At 56.9% G+C, this 26,339-nt stretch overlaps 3 protein-coding genes across 3 annotated transcripts in view; 1 reads left to right on the forward strand and 2 right to left on the reverse strand.

Annotated features, from left to right (window-relative positions):
* The window catches only part of LOC123373780 (cathepsin W-like), a 14,882-nt gene extending 1,390 nt beyond the window's left edge, over positions 1-13,492 (reverse strand). The window contains exons 1-8 of the mRNA XM_045022918.1: positions 13,226-13,492; positions 5,218-5,354; positions 4,406-4,472; positions 3,844-3,957; positions 3,200-3,333; positions 1,858-1,957; positions 1,105-1,185; positions 439-555 (exon numbers count right to left, since the gene is read on the reverse strand). Coding sequence (XP_044878853.1) covers positions 439-555; positions 1,105-1,185; positions 1,858-1,957; positions 3,200-3,333; positions 3,844-3,957; positions 4,406-4,472; positions 5,218-5,313 — 709 coding nt within the window. The 5' untranslated portion in view covers positions 5,314-5,354; positions 13,226-13,492. The remainder of the gene's footprint in view (positions 1-438; positions 556-1,104; positions 1,186-1,857; positions 1,958-3,199; positions 3,334-3,843; positions 3,958-4,405; positions 4,473-5,217; positions 5,355-13,225) is intronic.
* LOC123374026 (Bardet-Biedl syndrome 1 protein homolog) lies at positions 12,626-19,002 on the forward strand. Its single transcript, XM_045023423.1, has 11 exons — positions 12,626-12,952; positions 13,215-13,346; positions 13,504-13,610; positions 13,879-13,927; positions 14,270-14,428; positions 15,050-15,188; positions 15,903-15,992; positions 16,443-16,486; positions 17,894-18,028; positions 18,107-18,193; positions 18,397-19,002. Exons 1-11 carry the CDS (start codon positions 12,626-12,628, stop codon positions 18,481-18,483), a joined length of 1,356 nt encoding a protein of 451 aa, XP_044879358.1. The 3' UTR covers positions 18,484-19,002.
* Positions 19,003-19,196: 194 nt separating this feature from the next.
* Positions 19,197-26,077, reverse strand: LOC123373781 (cathepsin W-like). The gene is made up of 11 exons (XM_045022919.1): positions 25,958-26,077; positions 25,243-25,309; positions 24,655-24,768; positions 23,379-23,512; positions 23,047-23,146; positions 21,943-22,023; positions 21,279-21,395; positions 20,749-20,813; positions 20,536-20,626; positions 20,345-20,403; positions 19,197-19,332 (listed from the first exon to the last, which is right to left on the reverse strand). The coding sequence occupies exons 1-11, from the start codon at positions 26,051-26,053 to the stop codon at positions 19,219-19,221; spliced, it is 1,038 nt and encodes a 345-aa protein (XP_044878854.1). The 5' UTR covers positions 26,054-26,077; the 3' UTR covers positions 19,197-19,218.
* Positions 26,078-26,339: the final 262 nt, after the last annotated feature.

The raw sequence follows: 26,339 nt of genomic DNA on the forward strand, positions 1-26,339 counted from the left end.
GACAGTGCCCCAGGAACAAACACCCCTGACCCAGGCCTGGCCCTACCAGGCTGCTGCTGTTCCCACACACTGGCTACATTGGCCCTTGCCCCTCCCTGTGTCCTCTGGGCCCCGAGCACCCCTCACATTCCCCCTCTGCTGCTCAGAGCTCCCCCAGGGGGAAGCATGAAACTAACCAGCCCCTTGCTGGTTTCACACACCTCACCTCATGCACCCTCCTGCCCATGCACAGCTGCCTGGAAACTGACCAAGTCTTGATCAGTTCTGGCCCTACCCTGGCCCTGCTTCCCTCCTTACCCCCTCAGCCCTTTTTGTCAACCCCTAATCCTGTTCTACTGCCCCTCACTTGCTCCCTTTGCCCCCAGAACTCAACCCTGGATGGCCCACTCCTGGCCCCAGTACTGACCCCACCCCAACCCCTCTCCCCCCAGGCCTCACCCTTCTCATCTCCACATAGTGTCTGGAAGCCCTGGATATAGGCTGCCGGCTCATTGAGGTTGCGGCATGTCTCCTTTCTCCCTGTGTAGGGGTAAGCATCCTCGCTGGTCAGACCACCTGGGAGGGAGTGTATGTGAAAGTCTGGGATGGGCCCAGAGCACCTCAGTCCCTGCTCCATCCTTCCCCTGTTCTGGACTCAAGGGTCAGAGTAAACCCCCTCCCCGCAAATTCAGCCTGTCACAGAGTGTGGCCAGAGCAGGGTCTAGGGGTGAGGAGGGGTCTCCCTTCTGTATACAGTATTGGGAAGATTGCTCCCAGTCTGGGTCAGGGTCCATGCAGCACCGGGCATGACGGGGGCTCCAATCTCAGTCAGGGACTGCGCAGCGTCCGGTGATGGGGGCTGCAGACTGGGCTGGGGGCCCCAATCTCAGTCAAGGGGTCTGTGCAGCACCTGTGGTGAGAGGGGCCCCAATCTGGGTCGGGATCTGTGCAGTGCCTGACACGATGGGGGTGGGGGGGCCAGTATGAGTCAGAGTGACTCTCCATGCACTAAAGTATCCTCACAGTAAACAGTTGTGAGGGGTGAATAGAAGACAGTCCTGGGGGTTGAGGGGGGTTTGTTGTCTGCAGGGCAAAGGACCCCACGTCGCTCCAGTGCCTACGTACGCCTTTGTAGCACCGTAGTGAAAGCGTCCCACACGTAGCCCCCTCCACACCCCGCTCCGCACCAGCTGCAGTCCAACACCTCTGCAAGGGAAGTAGTGGATGAGCACCAAGCCAGCTCCCCATCACCCCAGTCACACCCTGGGATCCTGCTCCTGCTGGGTGGCACACACTGACCAGGAAAGACCGCAGTAGGCACTGGCTCATCCAACAGACAAGACATCCCACAGTGGCTCCCACCGGGGTGATCAACCCACTCCTGGATGGAGAGACTCAGCACTTGCCACCCCCCCCTTTAACATCTGGTGGGGGAGAGTTCCACAGGCAGGGCTCAGCTGATAATAGACTGTGGGGGAGAGTTGAGGGGATCCTAGCGTACCAGGAGGGCAAGTCTGGTGGGGCTGTCCCCCCACCCCAGGGAGTGCTAATGGGGTGCAAATATGTGAACCCCCATGCATGGAGACAGGGTCCCGTATACCCCACACACCCAGCCTGCTCCCAGGCCCGTGAAGGGTTACAAACTTCCAGTTTGGGACAGAAGCGAAGGGGGTACTTACTCTCTCTCACTCTCAAACACACACACTCTCCTTCCCTCACAGCTGGGAAGGGGATGGAGCTTAGAACAGTCCCAGGTCCCCCCTCTCAGTCCTTTGTGCCCCATTCACCCCAGCCTGTGGGGCTGCTGCACACAGCAGGGCAGCGCTGGGGTGCCCCGCCCTGTTCCAGTCCAGGGGGCAGGGCTCCCCCCACCCCTACCTTGCACCGAGAGGTTCCGGGGCTGGTGGAAGTGGATGTTCCAGAGGGACTCGATGTTGGCGACGGCAGCGAAGGCCCAGCAGGAGCCGCACTTCTTGCCCTGCGGAGAGAGGGGTGAGGCCCAGCGTGGCGCTAGGGGCAGTGGTGAGCTGGGGTCCCACCGGTTCGCGGGAACCGGTTGTTACATTTAGAGGCACTTTTAGAACCGGTTGTCCCGCAAGAGATAACCGGTTGGAAAAAGGAGCTTTTGTTAAATTTAAAAGCCAGCAGCTCCCTGCCCTTCCCCCAGCCCCAGCTTACCTCACTCCGCCTCTGCCTTCTCCCCTGAACGCTCCCCCGGCTTCTCCTCCCTGGCTTCCCGCGAATCAGCTGTTGGCAGGGGAAGCCTGGGAGGGTTGAGAAGGAAGCAGCAGCTTCCTGCAGGTGAGCTGGGGCGGGGGCGCCGCAGGGCTCCGGCCTGGCCCCGACCCTGACCCCAATCCCGGCCGGCGCGTATCCGGCCCCAGCTCCAACTGCGGCCCGCTGGGCGGTGCAGCTCCGGCCCAGCCCCGGGCCCGGCCGGCCGGACACCTCTTCTCCGGGTGCCCTGGCTCCGGACCCTGGGCCCGGCCCTGGCCAAGCGGCTCCGGTCCCAACCCCGGGCCCGGCCCCTACCTCCAGGCAGCACGGTAAGGGGGCAGGGAAGGGGTGTTGGCTAGAGGGCAGGGGAGTTGGGGCGGTGGATTAGTGTCGGGGCGGTCAGAGGGCAGGGAACAGGGGGATTGAATGGGGGCAAGGGTTCTGGGGGGCAGTCAGGAAGGAGCAGGGGTTGGATGGGGTGGTGAGGGGCAGTCGGGGTAGGGATTCCAGGGACAGTCAGGGGACAGAGAGAAGGGGTGGTTGGATGGGGCAGGGGTCCCGGGGTGCCATCAGGAATGAGAGGAGGGGTTGGATGGGGCGGCAGGGGGCAGTCAGGGGACAGGGAAGGGGGGTGAATGGGGCAGGGGCCCGGGGGGGGGGGCTGTCAAGGAACATGGGGGGTTGGATGGGGCAGGAATCCCGGGGAGGTGGGGGGGGCACAACCCCCTCATGGGGTGAGGAGGAGGGAACCGGTTGTTAATATTTTGGCAGCTCATCACTGGCCAGGGGGCGCTGTGCTGCAGGGCAGGAGGGGGCGCTCTCCCTGGCCTCAGCGCTGACCCTAGTGCCCCAGCTGAGGGAGGGGGCACCGGCTGGTGTTTGCAGTGGGGAGGGGGGCTGGCGGTGGAACGATTTTGTCATTAGAGCCCCCCCATGGCTCCCCCTGTCCTGCCCCATCTAACTGCCTGTCTGGGGGTTCCCAGCCTGCCCCTCCCACAACTACCTGGTTCTTCACGGCGGTCACGGCCCCCGCCTTCCTCCAATCGCAGGACGGGGGCAGCTTCTTCCTCGGGAGCCGGGGGGCCTGGTGCATGGTGGGGGGCGGGGAGCTCCGGAACATCCCCCGGAACTCCTCATCTGCGGAGATGGAGGGAGATGGTGCTGCGGGGGTGCTGGCAGGGGGAGTGAGGGGTGCAAAGCAGTGGGGGGCTGGCAAAAGGGTACAGAGTGATGGGGGTGGGAAAGGGAGGGAATGCAGAGTAGGGGGGCAGGGGAAGGGGCCAGAGCAGTGGGGGCAGAGAAGGTGCATGGGAGGGGGGCAGGGTGGGGAAGGGGAATGAAGAGGGGGGGCTGGGAAGGGAGGGAGTGCAGAGAAGGTGCATGGAGGGGTGCAGAGTGGTTGGGGGCAGGGGAAGAGATGGGTGCAGAGCAGTGCAGTCAGGGAAAGGAGGGGTGCACAGGAGGGGGTGCAAAGCGGTGGGGGAAGGGGAAGCGAGGGGTGCACAGGAGGGGGTGCAGAGCAGTGGGTGAAGGGGAAGGGAGGGGTGCAGAGCGGTAGGGCAAGGGGGTGCACGGGACGGGGTGCAGAGCTGCAGGGGAGAGGGATGCAGCGCTCGGAGGCACTGGGCGTTGGGGGTCGCTCCCCACCTGTCCAGTCGCTGAAGCGGGTCACCCCGTACTGCCCCGTGCCCAGTTCCGTCTCCTGCAGCCGCCGTGCCGCAAGCAGGCTCCGCGTGAAGATCCCAAAGCGTCTGTGCTGCTCTGGAGGGGGATGGGGGGGTCACGGGCACTGGGGGGCACGACACCCTCCTCCTCCACTCCCCAGCACAAATTGGGGCGGGGATTTTCCACCCTTCCCGCGCCTCTTTCCGCTGCCAGCTACAGAGCTGAGCCCCAGGGGCTGGGTGTGAAACCACCGTGACAGAAAGAGCGAGACAGCAGCAGAGCCCCTCCGCGCCCTGCTCTGGGACCTGGGGGGAGGGGAGCATGCGGGGCCCAGGGAAGGTGGCTCACACCAGCCGCGGGGAGGCCGGGCTCAGAGGTGGCTGGTCACAGAGGCGGGGAGAAGGGGATCTGGCTGGTCTGTCCACCCCGGCCTCAGGCCCATCCATCCCCCTGCTGCCCCCACGTTCTCCCCACGGTAACAGCCTCCAGAAAGAGCCATCTGCCCCCCACATCAACAGCCCCCCCAATCCTTCCTGTCCGTCACCTGCGGGGCTCCTGTAGGTTCTGTTGAACTGAATCATAAAATCCTTGAACATTCGAGTCACTTCAGCCTGAAATGGACAAGGCAGGATGGTGGGGAACGAAGGGGCGTCCCAGCAGCCAGGGCCCCTGCCTCAATCCCCACTCCCAGCCCCTGGCTACCCACAGCCCTGCTAGTGCCCCCCTCCGCACCCACGGCCCCCTGCTACTCCTGCCTAGGGCTCCCCTTGCCTACAGCCCTGCTGGTGCCCCCTCATCCACACCCACAGCCCCCTGCTACCCCTGCCCTAATCTCCCTCTGCCCATAGCCCTGCTAGTCGTCCTCCCAATCCGCCCCCACAGCCCCCTGCTACTTCTGCCCCGGGCTCCTCCTGCCCACAGCCCTGCTGGTGTCCCCCAATCCACACCCACAGCCCCGTTAACACAACCCTGGGCTCTGCACCCCTTCAATCCCCAGCCCCTAGCTGTCCCTGCTTTGGGGTGTAGGGTGGAGCCTGCTGCTGTCTGGGATGGATGGGGGGGACATGCCCGTCTGGGTGGGTGGGCGTTGGTGTCTGTGCGCAGTTTGGGTGTCGGGGGGGTGGGGAGCAGCACGTGGAGCATGGGGGAGCGTCCCAGGAGTGTGAGGCACAGACTGGCCCTACAGGACCTTCCCCTCTCACAGATGCTGGTTCCAATCCCCGTCCCTGGATTCTCCACACATGCACCAAATGCTGGGTCTCAGCACAGTAGCCAGTGGCTCTTGGCACAGACACTCGGTGTCTTCTCTGGCTTTCAGGCCCACTCCACCCCAAAACTGCTCCCTCCAGCCCTTACCTTGCTGAGTTCAGGGGGCAGGACAGAGCCAGCTGGGAGGGCACAGACCCAGACCCACAGCAGCAGGAGACAGGGATGCAGGACTCCAGGCCCCATGGTAGTAGCTGCTCACTGCCTGCCCAGGCATCCGCGGGGGCCTAAAAGTGTGGGGGGGGGGCAGGCAGAAGAGTGACGGAAACCACAGAGCAGAGGAGCTACAGGTGTGAGATCCGGGGATGGGGGGCAGATGTGTGTGTGGGGGGAGGGAATCCGAGGTGTGGGGGTTGGGCTTTAGACATCCAAGCAGCCTCAAACCTGCGCCTGTGCCCTCAGGGTCTGCACCACGGAGGGGGACAGATTTGGGGACAATGGGGTGTCGGGGACTCGAACCCCAACAGCGAAGTTCGTTGTCTGACCGCAGAGAGACCAGGCAACACCAGCAAGGTCCGATCAAAAGTTCTTTATTGATAAGTGCACGTATCAGTAAAGAACAGCTCGTATCCGAAAAGAACCAGCCCCCCCCTTTACAGCTTAGTATAGCTTATATAGACAGTTTTATTACGTCATAAATTATTCACTTCACACAACCCATATCCCACCCCCCTTTGGTTAGTAACAAACCCTAATAACAAAGCACATCTGTCTTTCTTTATAATGTAAGCAAGTTGTGATGCCCCAGCAACTTTCTTATCAGCATAGTTGCCAAGCACCAGACACTGGAAGACAGGAGTTAACGCAGCTGGTAACTTGAGGAATGCACCTCCCTTTCGTATCTCACTTTTTCCCAGGGCTTTATGAAACATGCTGACTTCAGTCAGATTGACATAACTGGTTTTTGTGCTACATCTTTATTCAGGCCTAACAATCCCCCCTTTGTCCCTAGAGGACCAACGGGACTCTTGGGACAACAAATGATCGCTTGGCAGGGCACAACCGGGTTACGGTTTCTTCAGTTGCAGACGAAGCTACAAATCGCCTTCAGGGGTAACAGTTCATTGGTCTGGGGCACTGACTATAAATCAGTTAGGTATACCAAGGGGTCTAATGTCCCAGATGTCTCGGTAAATAATTCAGTCCCACACGCCTCCTCCCCATGGACCCGGCAGGATCTGGTATGTGGGAGCCCACACCCACCCTAACCGGTCCAAATGCTTGGAAGGAGCACTGTGAATGTCCACACTTCCATCCAGAAAGTGTCCAAGTATGTCTTCATGACCACAGATCAGATGGTACTCCTGTGTGTCTGTAAGGGCAGTGGGCCAAGTCCAGTGCTCAGGATCAATTTAAACATATTAGATCCCACTGCAATGCCTTTCCAGCCTCAGTGATATTTAGTACCATCTCTGTCAGTAACTTCTGGGTCACAGAACTAAGGGTGGAAATGACATGTAACTCACCAACTCCAGCTTGTACTTAAGATAGCTGAGCATCAAAAATAAGTCTAGTGGCCTTTTCTAGTTGGCCCAATTTCTCATGATTTTCTTGGCCTTTAAGAATATTCCAAATGGCAGTGTACCATTGGCCCCTAGACCACAGGGATTTGGTCAATTCTCTTTCTTTCCAGAGGAAATAACCCAGGCCCGCTGTTGTGCTAATCTAATGGCAGCCCCTTGTGAGCAATCTGGGTATGTAAAAGCGATCTGAAAACTGGATAAGGACAATGCTATTCAAAATGCAATGAGGGAGGGCAATACATGCTGAAGGAGTTATCCAAAACACAGGGCACAGCCTGTAGAATAAACCCCAAAATCCAATTAATACCACAGTTCCAAACATAAGTCCCACAAATTTCTTCCTGCCAGTGTGTAATTGTTTGTTTCTTCACCAGGGTCAGTTCTTAATGTTCTTTTTGGTCAGGAATTCCTGGACTGTGGCAATGTCAGTGGAGTGAGTGTTTTTTTTTCTTCTTTCCCAAAACAGATGTAGTTTAGCATTCTACAGGAAAGAGATGATGAGTACATCACCCTGTAATGGTTTTGCTTCTTTTAGAAAAATTCAAAGGCACAATAGATTTGTCCGTGGACAAGGGAGAGGTTCAACCAGCACGTTACCTTGTCCTTTTGCCATGCTGTTCAGAAGCACAATAGAACTAGAAAAAAAAATAGGCTTATCATCAGTAGGAGAATTCTTCTGAGGTGGAGGGGTCTTTTTGCAGAGAGAATCCTGGGTCCAAACAGTCAGTCTTTGGCACTTCACAGCGGTGTTGGTAGTCAGCAGGACTCAATACGGGCCTTTCCAGCATGGAGCCAAGGCAGTCTTTCGTTGAAGGATCTTTATGTAGACCCAGTCTCCTGGTTCCAAGGGGTGAGAGGGCTGCTAGGATCTTTGGGTTGTTTCTTCTTTACCTGTGAGAAAAGAAACCTAACACATTGCATTAGTGTCTTTGCAGAGTTTACAAATTTTATAGCTGCATGGGCAAATTTAAGTCCCCCCCTTGTTCCTTTTGAGGGTTAGCCAAGTCTTAGCTGTGAGGAGTGTCCTTGAACAAAGTCAGTGTCTCAGCTTTAAACTGAGCATGTTATCTATTTTTTTTTTCAGTCAACTTGTTTTTTTTTTTCGCTTCCCTTCTCAGCTTTTTTTTTTTTTTGTTTTAACCTACAAAAAAAACTTTCATGTTTTACGTATACACCTGGTGTTAACAATGAACACATACACATTGCTGTTATACAGTACATTAGTCTTATCTAATATATGCCACATATACCCTTTAACTAAAATAACCTTATTAGAGAGCTTTAAAACAACAAACCAGGACAAGCACACCCACTTTGATGAGTTCATTCAATACAAACTCTAGTCCAATAGCTTTCCACCATCCCCAGCCCTCTGGCTAGAAGTCTGAGGTAGCCAGAAGGATCCCATGTACAATATGGGGAGTGGGTTAACTTTCCATGCCCTTGCTTTCAAAGACTGTTAATATGCAAATTTCAATAACAATTGTCAATTAAAAGTTTTGGCCAATGTAGTATCTTTCTCTTACTTAAGAAAATGTATAAGACTTTAGTATATCACATTTTTCTGATGTATCCAAACACTTTGTATTCTAAGTTGAACAAAACAAATATCTGCATTTTAATCCAACACTGCTGCTTGATTTTAAATCAGACCATCCCATAAAAATATTAAACACATCAATTTTGGCCACAAGACAACACCACAAGACAGAACATAGAACACAAAACACAATTTTTACTGTGCCAGCAAATCATGGTACGTTGAATGCTGTTCAGCCGGCATCAGTGTTCTCTGATTATCTGAAAGACAAAACAGAAGTCTACCTCTTCTGGGCAGGCAATCATTACTAAAAATATACAATTACTCTTGTTGATTTTAGGCAAAACAAGGGAATTACCCCATATTAATTAGATAATTTGCATTAATACAGATGCTTGCTGGCTCACTTTTTACTTGTAACTCCTGCTTGTAAACACTGAAAGAAAACATCATCACTCACAGTGCTCTTAGAGCCTAATACAATTTTAATGACATAGCACTGGATACATTCTTCAGCTAATTTAACAAAATTGTTCATAGCCAAATGATTGCAATCTAATAATTTCTTTGCCTGAATTTATTTACAAACATTTCAAAGACACCAAGAACTTTTTACTTTAGTACATTTACAAAATTCAACTGCTGTTCCCTCCAGCAACTATAGAGTTAACTTTTCACTGTGCCTTAAATCACTTGCTTGTCCTTTCAACAACCACTTACCAACTCAGATCACCATTCCAAATATTCTTCTGAGTATTTGAACCCACATGCGTATACTTACTTACCCTGTTCTTGTTTTTTTTTTTTCACTACACCCTAAAAGTTTCCAACCTGTTCTCCAAGCTCTCTGTCTGTTGCCTGGCCGCCTGGGCCCGATCCTTTTTTTTTTTTTTTTTTTTCTGAACCGTTTCTTTCCATGGGTACCAACGCATTCCACTACCAGTTAGCTAGGAGGGTGGGCTTTTTAAGTAGCCCCCACCCGTCTGGTCCTTTCCCTAAAACATTTCTACTCACAAAACTACTTGAGTCCTCCCCTGTGAGGCTTGCCACCTGGGCAAAACACATGGCCCACTGGCGTTGAACTATTTAATTTCCTCTTGTAGCAAACACACTGCTGTTACGACATATGCTGAGCACAAATGGTTAAATTTTAACAAGTCCCTGAAGGACTGGTACTTGCTTAGCCAGGGCTTCCTTTTCTAACTGGAAATCCTGTCTCAAGGCCTGCAACTTGCCCTGGCGCAGGTTTGAGTTGCCGCCTGGTTCATGATCCATGCTCTTAATTGCTCAATTCTAGTTATCAAGTACACATCTCGGCCCTTTTTCTCCAACTACTCTATTGCCCAGTCCTGCTACGACTGGGGGCAGATCCACCTGCCACCCTTCCGGTCAACCAGGGTGGAGAGAAAAATGCTAAACCCCTCTCCAGTTCTCAGACTTACTGCAGCTGAGAGTAGGCTCACCTTTAATCATGCAATCCTCAACATATAACACCAAAAGTACCAAACAAAAGAAACACAAAACAAGGGTAAAACAGATAGATGGTGTAAATTCTATAGGGCTCCCCTATTCTCAATTGCTCACCAAACTGTGACAAATTTGTTACCAATTCATCTACTGCAGGACGTTGGGGGAACACACCATATAATCAAATTTTAAAGCTTAATTAAAAATAATAAAACAACAATGAAGAGTGTTGGGAACGCTCCCACATTACTCAGGAAGAACATGAATACTTTAACCCTTAAGCCACTTTAATACTCACACATGTCCAAACTGGCCACGTCTGTATAACGTTCAGAGAAGGGGAATAGGCAGACGGGAGATTATCCTGTATACAGCTTGTCCAGAATTTCCAACATGCTTCTGCTCTTGGGAGAGCTGTTTTTTACACCCTGGAATCTCCTGCAGTGTCTCTTTTAGAGAGTTCAGTTCAGATTCCAGCCCGTGGCTTCTCCAGTTTCACCAAGGCAAGCTGAATTTCAAATTAACCCGTTCCTAGACAAATTGCTCACACTGTGTCAGAGGCTTTACTTTGGTGATTAAAAGCTCCTTTGAGATATATGATCTTATCTAGATTGAAGGTACCTTCTAATGGGCATTGTTTAGATAGATTTTCACGCGTGTAAAGATTCCAATTCTTTAAATACCTGCAGGTTTTAAGACCATAATGTACGTACATGTAACATGCTGGGGTACCCTTAGGGGGTGAGGTGGAATATTTAGACTGTCCCTCCCCCATTTTCCACACACACACACACACACACACACCAAGGCCATTATTTCCTATTACCACGATGCATCATATCTTGCTGCACAGTCAATAAATTCAGATGGCGTGAGCCCAAGAGAGACAGACGTCCCCACGGACAGTCTTCCTCGCAGTGTGGCTCTGGGGCATATGCTGGGGGATTTTTACAAGAGCTCTCCATACAGCTTTAAACATACAGCTCCAAAAGCTACCTGGTTCCAGAAATCTTCTTTCAATCTTTAAGTATTAGAGACAATGGGGCGTCCCCCAGACACTTACTGCCAACTTGTTCCATTTTGTAAGGGGACTCTAACCCCTCTTCCCCGCGTCAAGGTAAAGGGACTCTAACCCCCACCTCCCGCGTCGAGCGCTCACTTACCTCTCCAGGGGACTCGAACACCTGGACTGGGACTCAAACCCAGGCTGGGACTCTAACCCAGACTACTTGGATCCTGTGCAAACCTGGACTGGGACTCTAACCCAGACCTGGACTGGGACTCTAACCCAGACCTAAGTTGTCAGGGACTCAAACCCCGACAATCTGCACTGGGACTCTAACCCAGGCAACCTTAACCCTACTCAACGGGTAGGTGGATGTTGCTGGATTTCTACGAGCTTCAGCTGGTTCACAGAACTCGCCTTATCGCCGACGCAGAGATCAGATTACCAGGCAAGGCTCCTCTAAATCAGAGGATGCGCGCTGCGTTGCCTCAAAGTCTGATCCCCCGCCGGAGAGTCAGACAAAGTCCCGGCGGAGTCGCCAAAGATGTCGGGGACTCGAACCCCAACAGCGAAGTTCGTTGTCTGACCGCAGAGAGACCAGGCAACACCAGCAAGGTCCGATCAAAAGTTCTTTATTGATAAGTGCACGTATCAGTAAAGAACAGCTCGTATCCGAAAAGAACCAGCCCCCCCCTTTACAGCTTAGTATAGCTTATATAGACAGTTTTATTACGTCATAAATTATTCACTTCACACAACCCATATCCCACCCCCCTTTGGTTAGTAACAAACCCTAATAACAAAGCACATCTGTCTTTCTTTATAATGTAAGCAAGTTGTGATGCCCCAGCAACTTTCTTATCAGCATAGTTGCCAAGCACCAGACACTGGAAGACAGGAGTTAACGCAGCTGGTAACTTGAGGAATGCACCTCCCTTTCGTATCTCACTTTTTCCCAGGGCTTTATGAAACATGCTGACTTCAGTCAGATTGACATAACTGGTTTTTGTGCTACATCTTTATTCAGGCCTAACAGGGGCATTGTTCCATCCATTCCCATCGCTCATCTGCTCTACAACATTTATCCCGAGGCACCAGCCCCTGGTGACCACCCTCCCCCCATGGGAGGTAACAGTCCCCCAGACTCCAGGGACCTCGGGAGCAAAGACGCTTCTGGGAGCCACAGCACAGTGAGCCTCCGTCTGGGGCTGGCCTGGCCATGCTGCACCGAGTCCAGGGGAAAGGAACAGCCGTGGCCTCTAAGTAACACTGCAGTGTATAGGTGAGGCACATAGCGCCCCCTACTGAGCCCCCCGCAGCTCAGCACCCCCCGAGGGCTGCTCTAGGGCTGGGGCCAGCACTGACTGTGAGGGGAGAGTGCCCCCTTCTAAATCCCCACCCTACGGCCTGTCGAGCTAGCGAGGCAGGACCTGATCAGAGACAAGGCTGGCTGAGTCCCCCCAACCCAGTTTCCGCCCCCCCACCCCCGCGAGACTTTGAACAGGTGCAGGCGCTGAGTTTGCAAGCAGCTAATCACCTGACAGATTTAAATCCGTCAGGGCCCCACCCCCAGACCCAGCACCACAGTGCTCTGTGCTTCATGCTGATACAAGCAACCCCCTGCTAGCCCAGCCCTGGGCTCCCCCTGACTGCCACTGTCCCTCCATCCTGACTTGCAGCCCCCCCACCCCCCCATGACAACTCCTCACCTTTAGACTGGATTTATTCCCAGGCTCCCAATCCCTCCTCCTCCCCCCAACTTGGGCTCATTTAGTTGAACAGCTGTTGTGTTTTAAGGGTCCCAGACCCAAGGCCTGTGTGGAAAGGCAGAGGGATCATTAGTGTGAAAGGTCTGAAATCTTGGTCACTTAAGGAAACATGGTGCCGGCTTGACCGGTGAGTGGGGAGCCCAGGGCTGGGAGAGCAGGGGGCTGTGGGTTGGGATAGGGTCCAGGGGTGGGGATGGGGATTGGGAGGGATCTCAGCAGTGGGAGAGGGGGGTGGTGTGAGGAGCACAAGTACGGGGGGGTCGGGGAGGGATCTTGGCAGTGGGGGGAGGCGGGGGGTGCGGGAGCCCGGGAGCGGGGACGTTTCCCCAAAGCTTGGAAGGTTCTCAGAAGCAGAGTTCCTCTTCTAAGGGGTAAGGGGGACTCTGTGGGCCAGAGCAGGCTGTGTCACTATCCCACAATCCCCTTCTCTGTCGTCCCCACCCCCAGGTTCCTGGCCCAAGATGTACCAGAGATGGAGAATTTTGTGAACCTACATAAGGTGCAACTGATCAAGCGCCAGGTGGGTCCCTGTCCGGCCCTGGGTGAAACTCCCCAGTGGACCCTCCTAGAGTAGGGGACTCAGTGGGGTGGGATTAGAGGAGATAGTGGGTATTCTAGCATTGCCAGTTCCTCACCGATGTCTAGTGGGTCCCAGCAGGGCCATGCAAGTACCGTTACTTTCCAGCATGCCCTGGGGAGACTGGCACTGCCCTCACTGGGTAGAGAGGGGGAGTGGGGAAGGGGGAGGTCCATGCCCCTCTCATGCCCATCTCCCTGTCCAGACTGTCATCACCTGCATGAGCACGCTGAAGAAGAACATGGCGGATGAGGACGCAGTCAGCTGCCTGGTGATCGGGACGGAGAGCGCCGATGTCCTCATCCTGGACCCTGAGGCCTTCACTATCCTGGCCAAGGTGAGTGGGGTGCCGGGTGAGGGGGTCCCTATATAAACAGTCCCTGCATCCCACCCCAGAGGTGGCTGCATCTCAGCACCAGGCGAGGGACCCCTGCTCATATATAGCTCGTTCCCATGGGTGTGGGGCTGCCCCAGCTCTCCATTTGCTGTCGCAGATGACGTTGCCGAGCGTGCCAGCCTTCCTGGACGTGATGGGGCAGTTCGATGTGGAGTACCGGGTCACGGTGGCCTGCCGGGACGGGAGCATCTACATCCTCTGCAGGTGACAGCCAACCGTGAGGGATGCCTGGGGCTGGAATGGGGCAAAGGGGAAGGCAGGGGAGTGCTGAGGAACATAAGATAAGGAACCGGGTATGTCTCCGCCTCCCCCCGGATCAGACCTATGGTCCTTTCCAGCTTGGTATTCCCTTCCCTCGCCGATCAGACCCATGGGCCCATTCCAATACTCTGCCTCTCTGCTGCCCAACTGCCCAACAGATACCCATGCCAGTTGCCCATAATGCACCTCTCTTTGTAGCGCTCTCCCACAGGGGTGATTCCCTCCATACAAGGGCTCAGCCCAGGCCCCGAGGCCTGAAGGTTTGGTCTTGTTGTAACATCCCTACAGGTGAGGCCTGTCTGTGTCCATTCCCTATGGGGCACTAGGGTTGGGGCAACTGGGCAGGTCTTGGAACCTATGTGCCCCCAGATCTGCTCCCTACACCACCTGTTACCAAGGCGCCTCTCCCTGTGGGGACCAGCGGGAGATCTCCATGGCTCCATTCTAAGTCTGATCTGCTAAGTGGGCCAGTGTCAGAGGGGTGCCACACAACGGATCCTTGTATAAATAGCCCCCCTGCCCCACCCCAGAGACAGATAAATAGCCTGGCACCTCACCCCAGAGATGGCTACATCTGAGTGCCGGATCTCTTTCTCTTACAGGGGAAGAAGCTGTGGACAGTCTATCTGCCAGCCCCACTGGTGACCATGAGCCTCCTAGACCAGAAATCACACGGCTTCCAGACAGTGATGGTAGGTCTGGCCAACCAGGTGGTGCACATGTACCGGGACAAAAACCTTGTGGACGTCATCCGCACCCAGGTAACTTCCTCACCAAGCAAAGCCAATGCAGGACTCCTGGGTTCTATCCCAGGTTTGGGAGGAGAGTAGGGTCTCATGGGTTAGAGTGAGGAGGCTAGGAGCCAGGATTGTGGGTCTGGTGGTTATGGGGGAGCCAGGACACTGGCTGAGCTGCCTGATACCCCATTACCCTCCTCGCTCCGCCACAGGACTTGGTCACCAGCATTTTGGCCGCTATGGGCATTAGGAAAACACCCTGATCATGATAACTAAATGTAGGCAAGGGCCGTGCCGGGTGGGCACCATTCAGTTCCGCGTGCTTCTCTGCAATACTGAATGCACCCTGGAGCGGATGCTGCCGGCTGTGTGCAGGACACCCTGCCCAGCCCCATCTGTAAGAACACCCTGATCCTACGTTAGAAATTCTACCCTCAGACATCTGGGCATCAGGTGGGCTCCAGCTGGTGCGTCAGGAAGGAATTCAACTCCCATGGGACAGTGCAGTGCAGCAAGGGGAATTAAGGAGACCGGCCACTATTGGAGACAGTACATCATGGGGGATGGGCCCATGGGTCTGATGCAAGCAGAGGGGATTCAGGAACTTTTGTGCCCATTTGTATTCTATCCTGGCTGATCATTAAGATCCTGAAGCGCACGGCCGTGTTTGAGGAGAAGGACACGTTGCTGGGGCCTCCCGTGGCCCAGAGCATCCGACTCAGCGTGCCCAAGAAGACCAGGCTGTATGTGGACCAAACGCTGCGGGAGCGCGAGAATGCCGTGGGTGAGTAGGGCAGGAATGGTGGGTTGAGGAGGGGGACTGCTTGTGGGCAGGTTGGGGATGGAGCAGCTGGAGGTGTAGGGGAATGAGGAGGGGGAGTGGAGATTGGGGGTGGGAGGTGAGGTGGGGCATCTCCCACCATTTCCCATGCTCCCCCGGCTATGGGTCTCCGCCCATGCGCCCAGCCATAGAGCCACCAGTCCCACTCTGAGCATCAACCATGGGAAAGAGAGAAGCCTCTGGACTGGGATTTACTTATCAACTAAGCATGTCAGTGCAAATGCACTCTCTTCTCACAAGGGGAACTGTGCTGTGGGGAGGGGCTCAATTAGGGGTGCTCTGTCCTCCCATTCAATGCTGCCCCAATGCCCCAGGAAGCACTGTGCTGCAGGGAGCAGGGTGGGGGTTCAGTGGGGAACACTCTCTTCTCAGTCAGTGCTGCCCCAGTGTCCCAGGGAGCAGTGCAGTGAACCACCAGCTGCAGCCCCTGCTGCCCCTATGCCCCAGGGAGCAGTGCAGTGAACCACCAGCTGCCCCCAGGGAGCAGTGCAGGGCTTCAGTGCTGATCCTGGTGCCGCGATGCCACATTAAAGGGCCCTGTGGTACAGATAAGGCATAAAGCCAAGATCCGTTGTGATTGGTAGAGATCCCCCGTGTTGTCTGGCTGCTGGCCCCAGGCTGACTTTCTGTCCTCGCTGTCCCTTCACCCCTCGCCAGCCATGCACCGCGTGTTCCAGATGGACCTGTACCGGCTGCGGCTCATGGCAGCCCGGGCCTATGTCAAGGCGCTGGAGTCCAGCCTGGCGCCAGGGAAGGCTCTAGCAATTTGGCCGCCCCAAGCAGTCATGCCTGTGGGAGGTGCACCGGAGCCGGGGGACCAGCGGACCTCCCGCAGGCATGACTGCGGAGGATCCGCTGGTCCCACGGCTCCAGTGGACCTCCCGCAGCTGCGGAGGGTTCGCTGGTCGGGCGGCTCCGGTGGAGCTTCCACAAGTCATGCCTGTGGGAGGTCCATCCGAGCCGTGGGACTAGCTAACCGACCGCAGTCATGCCTGCGGGAGGTCCACTGGAGCCGCGGGACGAGTGCCCCCTCCGCAGTCATGCCTGCGGGAGGTCCGCTGGTCCCCCAGCTCCAGTGCACCTCCCGTAGGCATGACTGCGGAAGGTCCGCCAGACCCACCTGCTGCCCTTCCGGGAAAATGCCGCCCCACGCGCGCGCTTGGCGCGCTGGGGTCTGGAGCCGGCCCTGACTGGCATCCATCACATCCACACTGCAGGAGCCCCTTAAGATGAATGCAGTGGTGAGTGGGTCATGGGGACACCAGACCCTTGGAATGAGAAGGGTATGGGGCATTTGGAGGGAGCCAGGAGACAGGGTGAGAAAATTCAGGATTGGCAGGCGGAGGCTGGGAGCCAGGACTCTTGGGTTCTCCACAGCTCTAGGGGGAGAGGGGATCTTGTGGGTGTGGCGCTGAGCAGGGTTTTTTTTATCCTGCTCCTGCTATTATGGCAGCAGGACCCATGGGATCCCAGTCCCACTGCAGGGCTCTGAAATTGCCCCAGCAATGTCTGAATGTGCTGCTTTCAGCAAATGTCTCCCCACCAGCACCCATCCACTCCATGTACCCCCGTGCAATGGGATGGGAACCCCCTGACCCTCTCAGCTGCATCTCCCCTTCCCCACACACAGGGATTAGAAACCTCTACCCCTCCCTGCAAATGGCTGGAGAGCCCCTGCATCATCATGCAAAGGTTACAGGAAGCCATCCCCAGGCACAGGCAGGGAGATTTCCCATTGTCACCCTTAGTTCTGTGCTGCTGCTGCCTTCAGAGCTGGATGGCCAGAGAGCGGTACCTGCTGGCTGGGGCATTTGTGTGGTTTGCAGTACAGAAGCACTATTTTTTTAATCCTGCTTCCGCATTGTTTCTTGAATTTTTCTGCCACTCCCACTGTTATGTAAGCAGGAGCCTCGGGATCCCAGTCCCACTGCAGGGCTCTAGGTTGAAGCATGTGGTCTAACCACTAGACTAAGCTGCCTGCTTTGGCAGGGTCACTGGTGGGGGAGAAGCATCTGATTTCTCTGCTGCCCAGGGTGGAGGTGCTGGAAGCCGAGCAGGCAGCGCCTGTGAGGCCATTACAGGATGTTGCATGCACCTGGGGGGCTGCTCTGCCACGAGGATACTGACCCACTGGGGAGGGGTCAGCGAGGAGCCACAAGAACAATGGAAACCCTGGGCCTCAGGGAGCCCTAGTGGAAGAGTTCCTCTGAGAGAAGGTCCTGAGGGGGCTTGTCCCAGTCTCTCTGCATGGTGGGGGGATTTGTGGGAGCAGGGGGCTCACGAAGGTCTCAGACAAAGTCTGAACAAGAGCCAGGAGCCACCGTCAGCCACAGCCAGTGTTTAACAGGGAGAGGGATTTGCCCTTCGAACAACAGGGGGCAGGGAACTCTCCATTGCTTGGGGGCTTCCAATCCAGAGTGGCTGTGTCTCTAGTTCAGTGAGCAAATCTGGGCTGAATTCAGGAACGGAGGGGGTGAGATTTGGGATTCAATCATCTCTTTAGATTTCCAGGGGTCCCTTCTTGTGGTTCCTGTAATGGAGAAGCACCCCACAACCCCAGGCTGGCTGGATTGGCTGAGGGATTAAGGACTTCTCACCCCTTTGCACTGAACCTGTGCTCAGGATCTACCCCGCATACCCTTCCCCAGGTCCAGGGCATCAGCCCCACCTTCAAACTGACCCTCCACATTCAGAACACATCAGCTGGGCGCCCCTCCATCAACCTGCTGGTGAGCTTCCTCTACGATCAGAGCCTCTATGCCATGAAGAGAGCCTTCTTCAAGGTACCCCCACCCCCCAACACCTCTGACCACCCCTACAGGCCCCTGCACTCTCACTGACTCAGCTTCATCTCCCTGCAGGCTCCCATGCTGGTCCCGGGACTGAACTACCCCATTGAAACCTTTGTGGAGTGTCTGAGCGACAAGGGGATCTCGGACGTCATCAAGGTTTGTACAGGGACACCCCACTCCAGAGAAAAGCCTCACCCTTTAAAATGTTCCCACCTCCCTCCTGGTGTGGGTGGGTGGGGGTAGGACCCAGAAGTGGCTGCATATCAGTGCCAAGGGAGGGATCCGTGTATAAAGAGTCCCTGCGCCCCACCCCAGAGGTGGCTGCATCTCAGCGCTGGGCTCTGTCTTCTCTCGTGCAGGTGTTTGTACTGCGGGAGGGCCAGAGCATGCCCTTGCTGACTGCCCATATCAACATGCCAGTGAGTGAGGGCCTGGCTGCTGCCTGAACCGCCTCTCGGGGGTGATAGAGACCAGAGCTGCAATAGATCCCGTAGGAGCCCTCACTGGATCAGAGCCAGGACTGGGAGCCAAGGCCCCCTGCTGTGCAGTGAACCACCAGCTGCCCCCAGGGTGCACACTGCTGACTTGGGACCATGTAGAGGGGGGCGTCAGGGCTGCTGTCCCCGTCCCCATCCCCACCCTGGGGTGCAGACCCAGCTGCGTTGTCTGGGATCAGGCCAGCTCCTTCCATGAGAGGGGGTGGGGGGAGGACTTATGCCCATTTTGGTATCAAGAGCTGCTGGGGGAAGGGGTGTTTCTCCCCCATCCATGGCCCTGGGGGCAGCACCTGGAAACCCCCTTAGCTGTGATTGTAGCATCCCAATAAAGCCAGCACCGTTACTGTACCAACCGTGCTGGTGTGTGGAATGCGCAGCACAGGGGTGGTACACTCAGGTTAACAATTAACAACCTCCCCCAATCAAAGGGGCCACACACACAGCACATAAAAGCAGTTTAATGCAGTTTCACGGGCCCCTTTCGCTGCTGCAGCAAAGGGAAGGAACATTCGCATAGAGGCAGTGTTGCTGGAAGGGCGGAGCCCAGCTCTGGGTACCGAAGCTATTGCAATCTGAGTATCCAGTTCATTCCCCCATCACACAGCAAAGGTCCGGGGCCCCCGTTATTTCTGTCTTAGTGGTAGCAGGGGAGTCCGCAGGCTCTCTGCAGCAGCAGCACCCCCTTCAGGTGGGGCAGTGGACTTCATGTCCCGGGGCCCCAACCCGGGTGACAGTGGCTGTTACAGGGAAAGTGGTGATGCCGCAGGCGTTCCTGCCGCGATACAGACGGTAATAGCCCTGCCGAGGGGACACGGCGTTAGGGACAGATGGTACTGGCCAGCCTTTCCTCATCCAGGGCTGCTCTACACTGGGAACTGACATTGCCATAGCTCTGTCTCTCGGGGGTGTAAAAATCCACACACCCCGGGAGACGTAGCAGTGCCGACCTGCCCCCGCAGTAGCCTGCGCTAGGTGGATGGAAGAATTCTTCCGTCAGCCCAGCTCCTGCCTCTCAGGGAGGTGGATGAACTTCAGGGACAGGAGAACCCCTGCCATTGGCAGAGGTGGCGGTGCAGCTGTGTGGTGGTAGCGGTTTAAGTGTAGACGTACCCTCACTCCACCTTTGTGTCAAACTGGAACGGGGTCTGAACCTGGCCAGGGAATGTCTAATACAGGGGTGGCCAACCTGGGGCTCCGGAGCCACATGCAGCTCTTCAGAAGTTAATATGCGGCTCCTTGTATAGGCACCGACTCCGGGGCTGGAGCTACAGGTGCCAACTTTCCAATGTGCTGGGAGCGGGGGGGGGTGTCTCACTGCTCAACCCCTGGCTCTGCCACAGGCCCTGCCCCCACTCCACCCCTTCCCACCCCCTCCCCTCAACCTGCAGTGCCCTCGCTCCTCCCCCTCACCCCCAGAGCCCCCTGCATGCCACGAAACAGCTAATCAGGAGGTGCGGGGAGGCGCTGATCGGTGGAGCTGCCGGTGGGTGGGAGGCACTGGGAATGGGGTGGGGGGGAAGCTGATTGGGGGCTGCTGATGTCTTACTGTCACTCTTTGGCAATGTACAGTGATAAACTCTGGCTCCTGCTCAGGCTCAGGTTGGCCACCCCTGGTATAAGAAAAGCCCACACCTCACCCCAGCAGTGGTGTGCCTTAGCGTTAGGCAGGGGATCCCCGTATAAACAGTCCCTGCACCCCACCCAGAGGCCTTCTCTGTAGGATCCCAGGCTGCCTCCTTCAGACTTAAAACCAGCCCACACCCCCACAGACAGCACTGCCATGGGGCAGCCCCATACACTCCCCACTCACCTTCTCTCCCCAGCTTTCCCCCCAGGAGTTCTGGATGACCCAGTAGCGCCTTTTCTTCACTGTAATGAGTTGGTGAAGAGAAAGGCACAGTGGTCTTAGTGCTTCTGGCAGCTGAGCCCCTGCCAAACCCCCGGTTCATTTAACCCCATCTCACCCAAACCCAACCCCTTGCACCGCCCACCCCCACTCACCATGCCCGTAGCCAACCAGCAGGACAACGTGATCCACATGCTCTGGACTGCAGCTCTTCACCAGGGGCTGGGAGATGCCCTTTTTATAATGCTGCAGAGGCACAAAATAGAGCGGAAAGTGAGTCGGGTGGGGGGGCTCAGTGGGTGGGTCACCATGGGATGGGCTGAGTAGCCAGAGGGCTTCTCCCGCATTGCTAATTGGGAGGCACGTACCTTCATGACAGCTGAGTTCAGGGTAACTGTGATTGGGCCCTTGGTTGCGACGTGTGCAGCTATTTCTACAAGAGGAAACCCAAATGTGCTGGGTGAGGACAGTGCCCCAGGAACAAACACCCCTGATCCAGGCCTGGCCCTACCAGGCTGCTGCTGTCCCCACACACTGGCTACATTGGCCCTTGCCCCTCCCTGTGTCCTCTGGGCCCCCTGCACCCCTCACATTCCCCCTCTGCTGCTCAGAGCTCCCCCAGGGGGAAGCATGAAACTAACCAGCCCCTTGGTGGTTTCACACACATCACCCTATGCACCCTCCTGCCCATGCACAGCTGCCTGGAAACTGACCAGGTCTTGATCAGTTCTGCCCCCACCCTGGCCCTGCTTCCCCCCTCTTTCCCCCAGCCCTCTTTGTCAACCCCTAATTCTGTTCTACTGCCCCTCACTTGCTCCCTTTGCCCCCACCACTCCCCCCTGGATGGCCCACTCCCCCCTGGATGGCCCCACCCAACCCCTCTCCCCCCAGGCCTCACCAGTCTCATCTTCACGTAGTGTCTGGAAGCCCTGGATATAGGCTGCCGGCTCATTGAGGTTGCGGCATGTCTCCTTTCTCCCTGTGTAGGGGTAGGCATCCTCGCTGGTCAGACCACCTGGGAGGGAGTGTATGTGAAAGTCTGGGATGGGCCCAGAGCACCTCAGTCCCTGCTCCATCCTTCCCCTGTTCTGGACTCAAGGGTCAGAGTAAACCCTCTCCCCGCAAATTCAGCCTGTCACAGAGTGTGGCCAGAGCAGGGTCTAGGGGTGAGGAGGGGTCTCCCTTCTGTATACAGTATTGGGAAGATTGCTCCCAGTCTGGGTCAGGGTCCATGCAGCACCTGGCGTGATGGGGGCTCCAATCTCAGTCAGGGACTGCGCAGTGTCCGGTGATGGGGGCTGCAGACTGGGCTGGGGGCCCCAATCTCAGTCAAGGGGTCTGTGCAGCACCTGTGGTGAGAGGGGCCCCAATCTGGGTCGGGATCTGTGCAGTGCCTGGCACGATGGGGGTGGGTGGGCCAGTATGAGTCAGAGTGAGTCTCCATGCACTAAAGTATCCTCAGTAAACAGTTGTGAGGGGTGAATAGGGGACAGTCCTGGGGGCTGAGGGGGGTTTGTTGTCTGCCGGGCAAAGGACCCCACGTCGCTCCAGTGCCTACGTACGCCTTTGTAGCACCGTAGTGAAAGCGTCCCACACGTAGCCCCCTCCACACCCCGCTCCGCACCAGCTGCAGTCCAACACCTCTGCAAGGGAAGAAGTGAGTGAGCACCAAGCCAGCTCCCCATCACCCCAGTCACACCCTGGGATCCTGCTCCTGCTGGGTGGCACACACTGACCAGGAAAGACCGCAGTAGGCACTGGCTCATCCAACAGACAAGACGTCCCACTGTGGCTCCCACCGGGGTGATCAACCCACTCCTGGATGGAGAGACTCAGCACCTGCCACCCCCTCCTTTAACATCTGGTGGGGGAGAGTTCCAGAGGCAGGGCTCAGCTGATAATAGACTGGTGGGGGGGGGAGGTTGGTGGTGGGATCCTAGCCTACCAGGAGGCAAGTCTGTGGTGGAACTGTCCCCCCACCCCAGGGAGTGCTAATGGAGTGCAAATATGTGAACCCCCGTGCATGGAGACAGGGTCCCGTATACCCCACACACCCAGCCTGCTCCCAGGCCAGTCAAAGGTTACAAACTCCCAGTTTGGGACAAAAAGAACAGGAGTATTTGTGGTACCTTAGAGACTAACAAATTTATCTAAGCATAAGCTTTCGTGGGCTACAGCCCACTTCATCGGATGCATTCAGTGGAAAATACAGTAGGAAGATCTATATATACACAGAGAACATTAACAATGGGCGTTACCATACACACTGTAAGGAGAGTGATCAATTAAGGTGAGCTATTATCAGCAGGAGAGAAAAAGAACTGTTTGTAGTGGTAATTAAAATGGCCCTTTTCCAGCAATTGACAAGATGATGTGAGGAACTGCGCGGGGGGGGGCCCGGAGGGAGCTAATAAGCATGGGGAAATTGTTTTACTTTGTGTAATGTCTTGTTTGGGACAGGAAGTGAAGGGGATACTTTACTCTCTCCCTCTCCTTCCCCCCCCCCCTCCCATGGCTGGGAAGGGGATGGAGCTTAGAAAAGCCCCAGGCACCTCCTCCTCTGTGCCCCATTCACCCCAGCCTGTGGGGCTGCTGCACACAGCAGGGCAGCGCTGGGGTGCCCCGCCCTGTTCCAGTCCAGGGGGCAGGGCTCCCCCCACCCCTACCTTGCACCGAGAGGTTCCGGGGCTGGTGGAAGTGGATGTTCCAGAGGGACTCGATGTTGGCGACGGCAGCGAAGGCCCAGCAGGAGCTGCATTTCTCGCCCTGCGGAGAGAGGGGTGAGGCCCAGCATGGCGCTAGGGGGCGCTTTCCCCAGCCTCAGCGCTGACCCCAATGCCCCACTGAGGGAGGGGGCACCGGCTGGGGTTAGCAGTGGGGAGAGAGGGTGGGGTTGGAAAGATTTTGTAGTTACTGAGCTGCCCCATGGCTCCCCCTGTCCCGCCCCAACTAACTGCCCATCTGGGGGAGGTTCCCAACCCATCCCTCCCACAACTACCTGGTCCTTCACGGCGGTCACGGCCCCCGCCTTCCTCCAATCGCAGGACGGGGGCAGCTTCTTCCTCGGGAGCCGGGGGGCCTGGTGCATGGTGGGGGGCGGGGAGCTCTGGAACATCCCCCGGAACTCCTCATCTGCGGAGATGGAGGAAGATGGTGCTGGAAGGGGGAGTGAGGGGTGCAGAGCAATGGGGGTGGGGAAAGGAGGGGGCAAAGTGGTTGGTGTGACGAAGTGTGACTGGTTTTAATGGTCCCTCTGGATACTGTGGGGGGGCCTCAGCTCTGGCCGACCCGCTGTCGCCTAGCAACTAATGACCAAGCCTTTCCCCCCTGCAAGGGGATGCTAAAGGTGTTGGAGACAGAGAGATCAGGTGACCTCCTGGCCCGGGAAAGAGACAAAGCCCAGAGAGGAGGGGCTGGAGGGGGGTTTTGGTAGTTTTTGGTAGCTGGCTGGAAAATGGAGGGGAGCCCCGAGGACTCTCAGGCATCCCTGGGGCCCCAGATGGACCTAACTAAGGGGAGGTCTTGTTGTCTGTACTGGCAAGACCTGTTTTGGACTGTGTTCCTGTCATCTGAATAAACCTCTGATTTTCTGGCTGGTTGAGAGTCCCGTCTGACTGCAAGGTGGGGGGTGCAGGACCCTGTGGTTTCCCCAGCACCCCGACTGGGTGGACTCGCTGTGGGAAGCACACGGAGGGGCACATGCTGAATGCTACGTGTGAGCTTCCTGCCCTAAAGATAGTCTGCTCCAAGGGAGAGGAGGCTCCCCAAAGTCCTGACTGGCTTTGTGGGGAGCAGTTCCAGAGCATCGCCCGGGGACTCCGTGACAGTTGGGGTCAGGGGAAGGAGGTGCATAGTGGTGGGGGTGGGGAAGGGAGAAGGTGCATGGGAGGGGCACAGAGCGGTGGGGTGGGTGAAGTGGGGTGCAGAGCAGTCAGGGCAGGAAAAGGGGTGCAGAGCAGTGGGCGGAGAAGAGGGGTTCAGAGCGGTGGGGCGGGGAAGGGGGGGAAGGGGGTGCAGAGCAGGAGGGCAGAGAGGGTGCATGGGAGGGGTGCAGGATGGGTAAGGAGGGGTGAAGTGTGGTGGGGGCCAGAAAAGGAGGGGTGCAGAGCAGTGGGGGCAGGAGAAGGGGGTTGCACGGGAGGGGCGCAGAGCAGTGGGCGAAGGGGAAGGGAGGGGTGCACGGGAGGGGGTGCAGAGCAGTAGGGGAAGGGAGGGGTGCAGAGTTGCAGGGGAGAGGGATGCAGCACTAAGAGGCACTGGGGGTCGCTCCCCACCTGTCCAATCGCTGAAGCGGGTCACCCCGTACTGCCCTGTGCCCAGCTCTGTCTCCTGCAGCCGCCGCGCCGCGAGCAGGCTCTGCATGAAGATCCCGAAGCGTCTGCGCTGCTCTGGAGGGGGATGGGGGGATCACGGGCAGTGGGGGGCACAACACCCCCAGCCAGTGGCATCGGACACCCTCCCCCCCCCATCCCCCAGCACAAATCAGGGTGGGGATTTTTGACCCTCCCCACGCCTCTTTCCGCTGCCAGCTACAGAGCTGAGCCTTGGGGTCTGGGTGTGAAACCACCATGACAGAAAGAGCGAGACATCAGCGGAGCCCCCCGCGCCCCGCCCTGGGACCTGGGGGGAGGGGAGCATGCGGGGCCCAGGGAAGGCAGCTTGCACCAGCCGCGGGCAGACCAGGCTCAGAGGTGGCTGGTCACAGAGGCGGGGAGCAGGGAGTCGGTCTGGTCTGTCCACCCCCTCCTCAGCCCCATCCATTCCCTGCTGCCCCCACGTTCTCCCCATGGTAACAGCCCCCAGGAAGAGCCGCCTGCCCCCCACCCAGCAGCCCCCTCCCCCCAATTCCTCCTGTCCATCACCTGCGGGGCTCCTGTAGGTTCTGTTGAACTGAATCATAAAATCCTTGAACATTCGAGTCACTTCAGCCTGAAATGGACAAGGCAGGATGGTGGGGAGCGAAGGGGCATCCCAGCAGCCAGTGCCCCTGCCTCAACCCCCACTCCCAGCCCCTGGCTACCCACAGCCCTGCTAGTGCCCCCCCCCACATCCTCACCCACAGCCCCCTGCTACTCCTACCTTGGGCTCCCCCTGCCCACAGCCCTGGCGCCCCCCCAATCGGCACGCACAGCCTCCTGCTATCCTACCACTGGACGCTGCACCCCCTCCCAGCTCTGCTCATGGCCCTCAATCCCCAGCCCCCAGCTATTCCTGCTTTGGGGTGTAGGGTGGAGCCTGCTGCTGTCTGGGATGGATGGGGGGGACATGCCTGTCTGGGTGGGTGGGCATTGGTGTCTGTGCGCAGTTCAAGTGTCCGGGACATGGGAGCACGTGGAGCATGGTATGCAAGGAACGTGAGGCACAGACTGCCCTATGGTGGTGGGGAATGGCTACAGGACCTTCCCCTCTCACAGATGCTGGTTCCAATCCCCGTCCCTGGATTCTCCACACATGCACCAAGACACTGGGCAGCACAGTAGCCAGTGGCTCTTGGCACAGACACTCGGTCCCTTCTCTGGCTTTCAGGCCCACTCCACCCCAAAACTGCTCCCTCCAGGTGCATCCTCCATCGCTTACCTTGCTGAGTTCAGGGGGCAGGACAGAGCCAGCTGGGAGGGCACAGACCCAGACCCACAGCAGCAGGAGACAGGGATGCAGGATTTCAGGCCCCATGGCGGTAGCTGCTCACTGCCTGCCCAAGCATCCTGTGTGTGTGGGGGCGTTATATGGGCAGGGGCAGGCAGAAGAGTGACGGAAACCACAGAGCAGAGGAGCTGCAGGTGTGAGATCCGGGGATGGGGGGCAGATGTGTGTGGGGGGGGAATCCAAGTTGTGGGGGTTGGGCTTCAGACATCCAAGCAGCCTCAAACCTGCTCCTGTGCCCTCAGGGTCTGCACCACGGAGGGGGACAGATTTGGGGACAATGGGGCATTGTTCCATCCATTCCCATCGCTCATCT

The sequence above is a fragment of the Mauremys mutica genome, chromosome 7, assembly GCF_020497125.1.
Source record: "Mauremys mutica isolate MM-2020 ecotype Southern chromosome 7, ASM2049712v1, whole genome shotgun sequence".
NCBI lineage: Eukaryota > Metazoa > Chordata > Testudines > Geoemydidae > Mauremys > Mauremys mutica.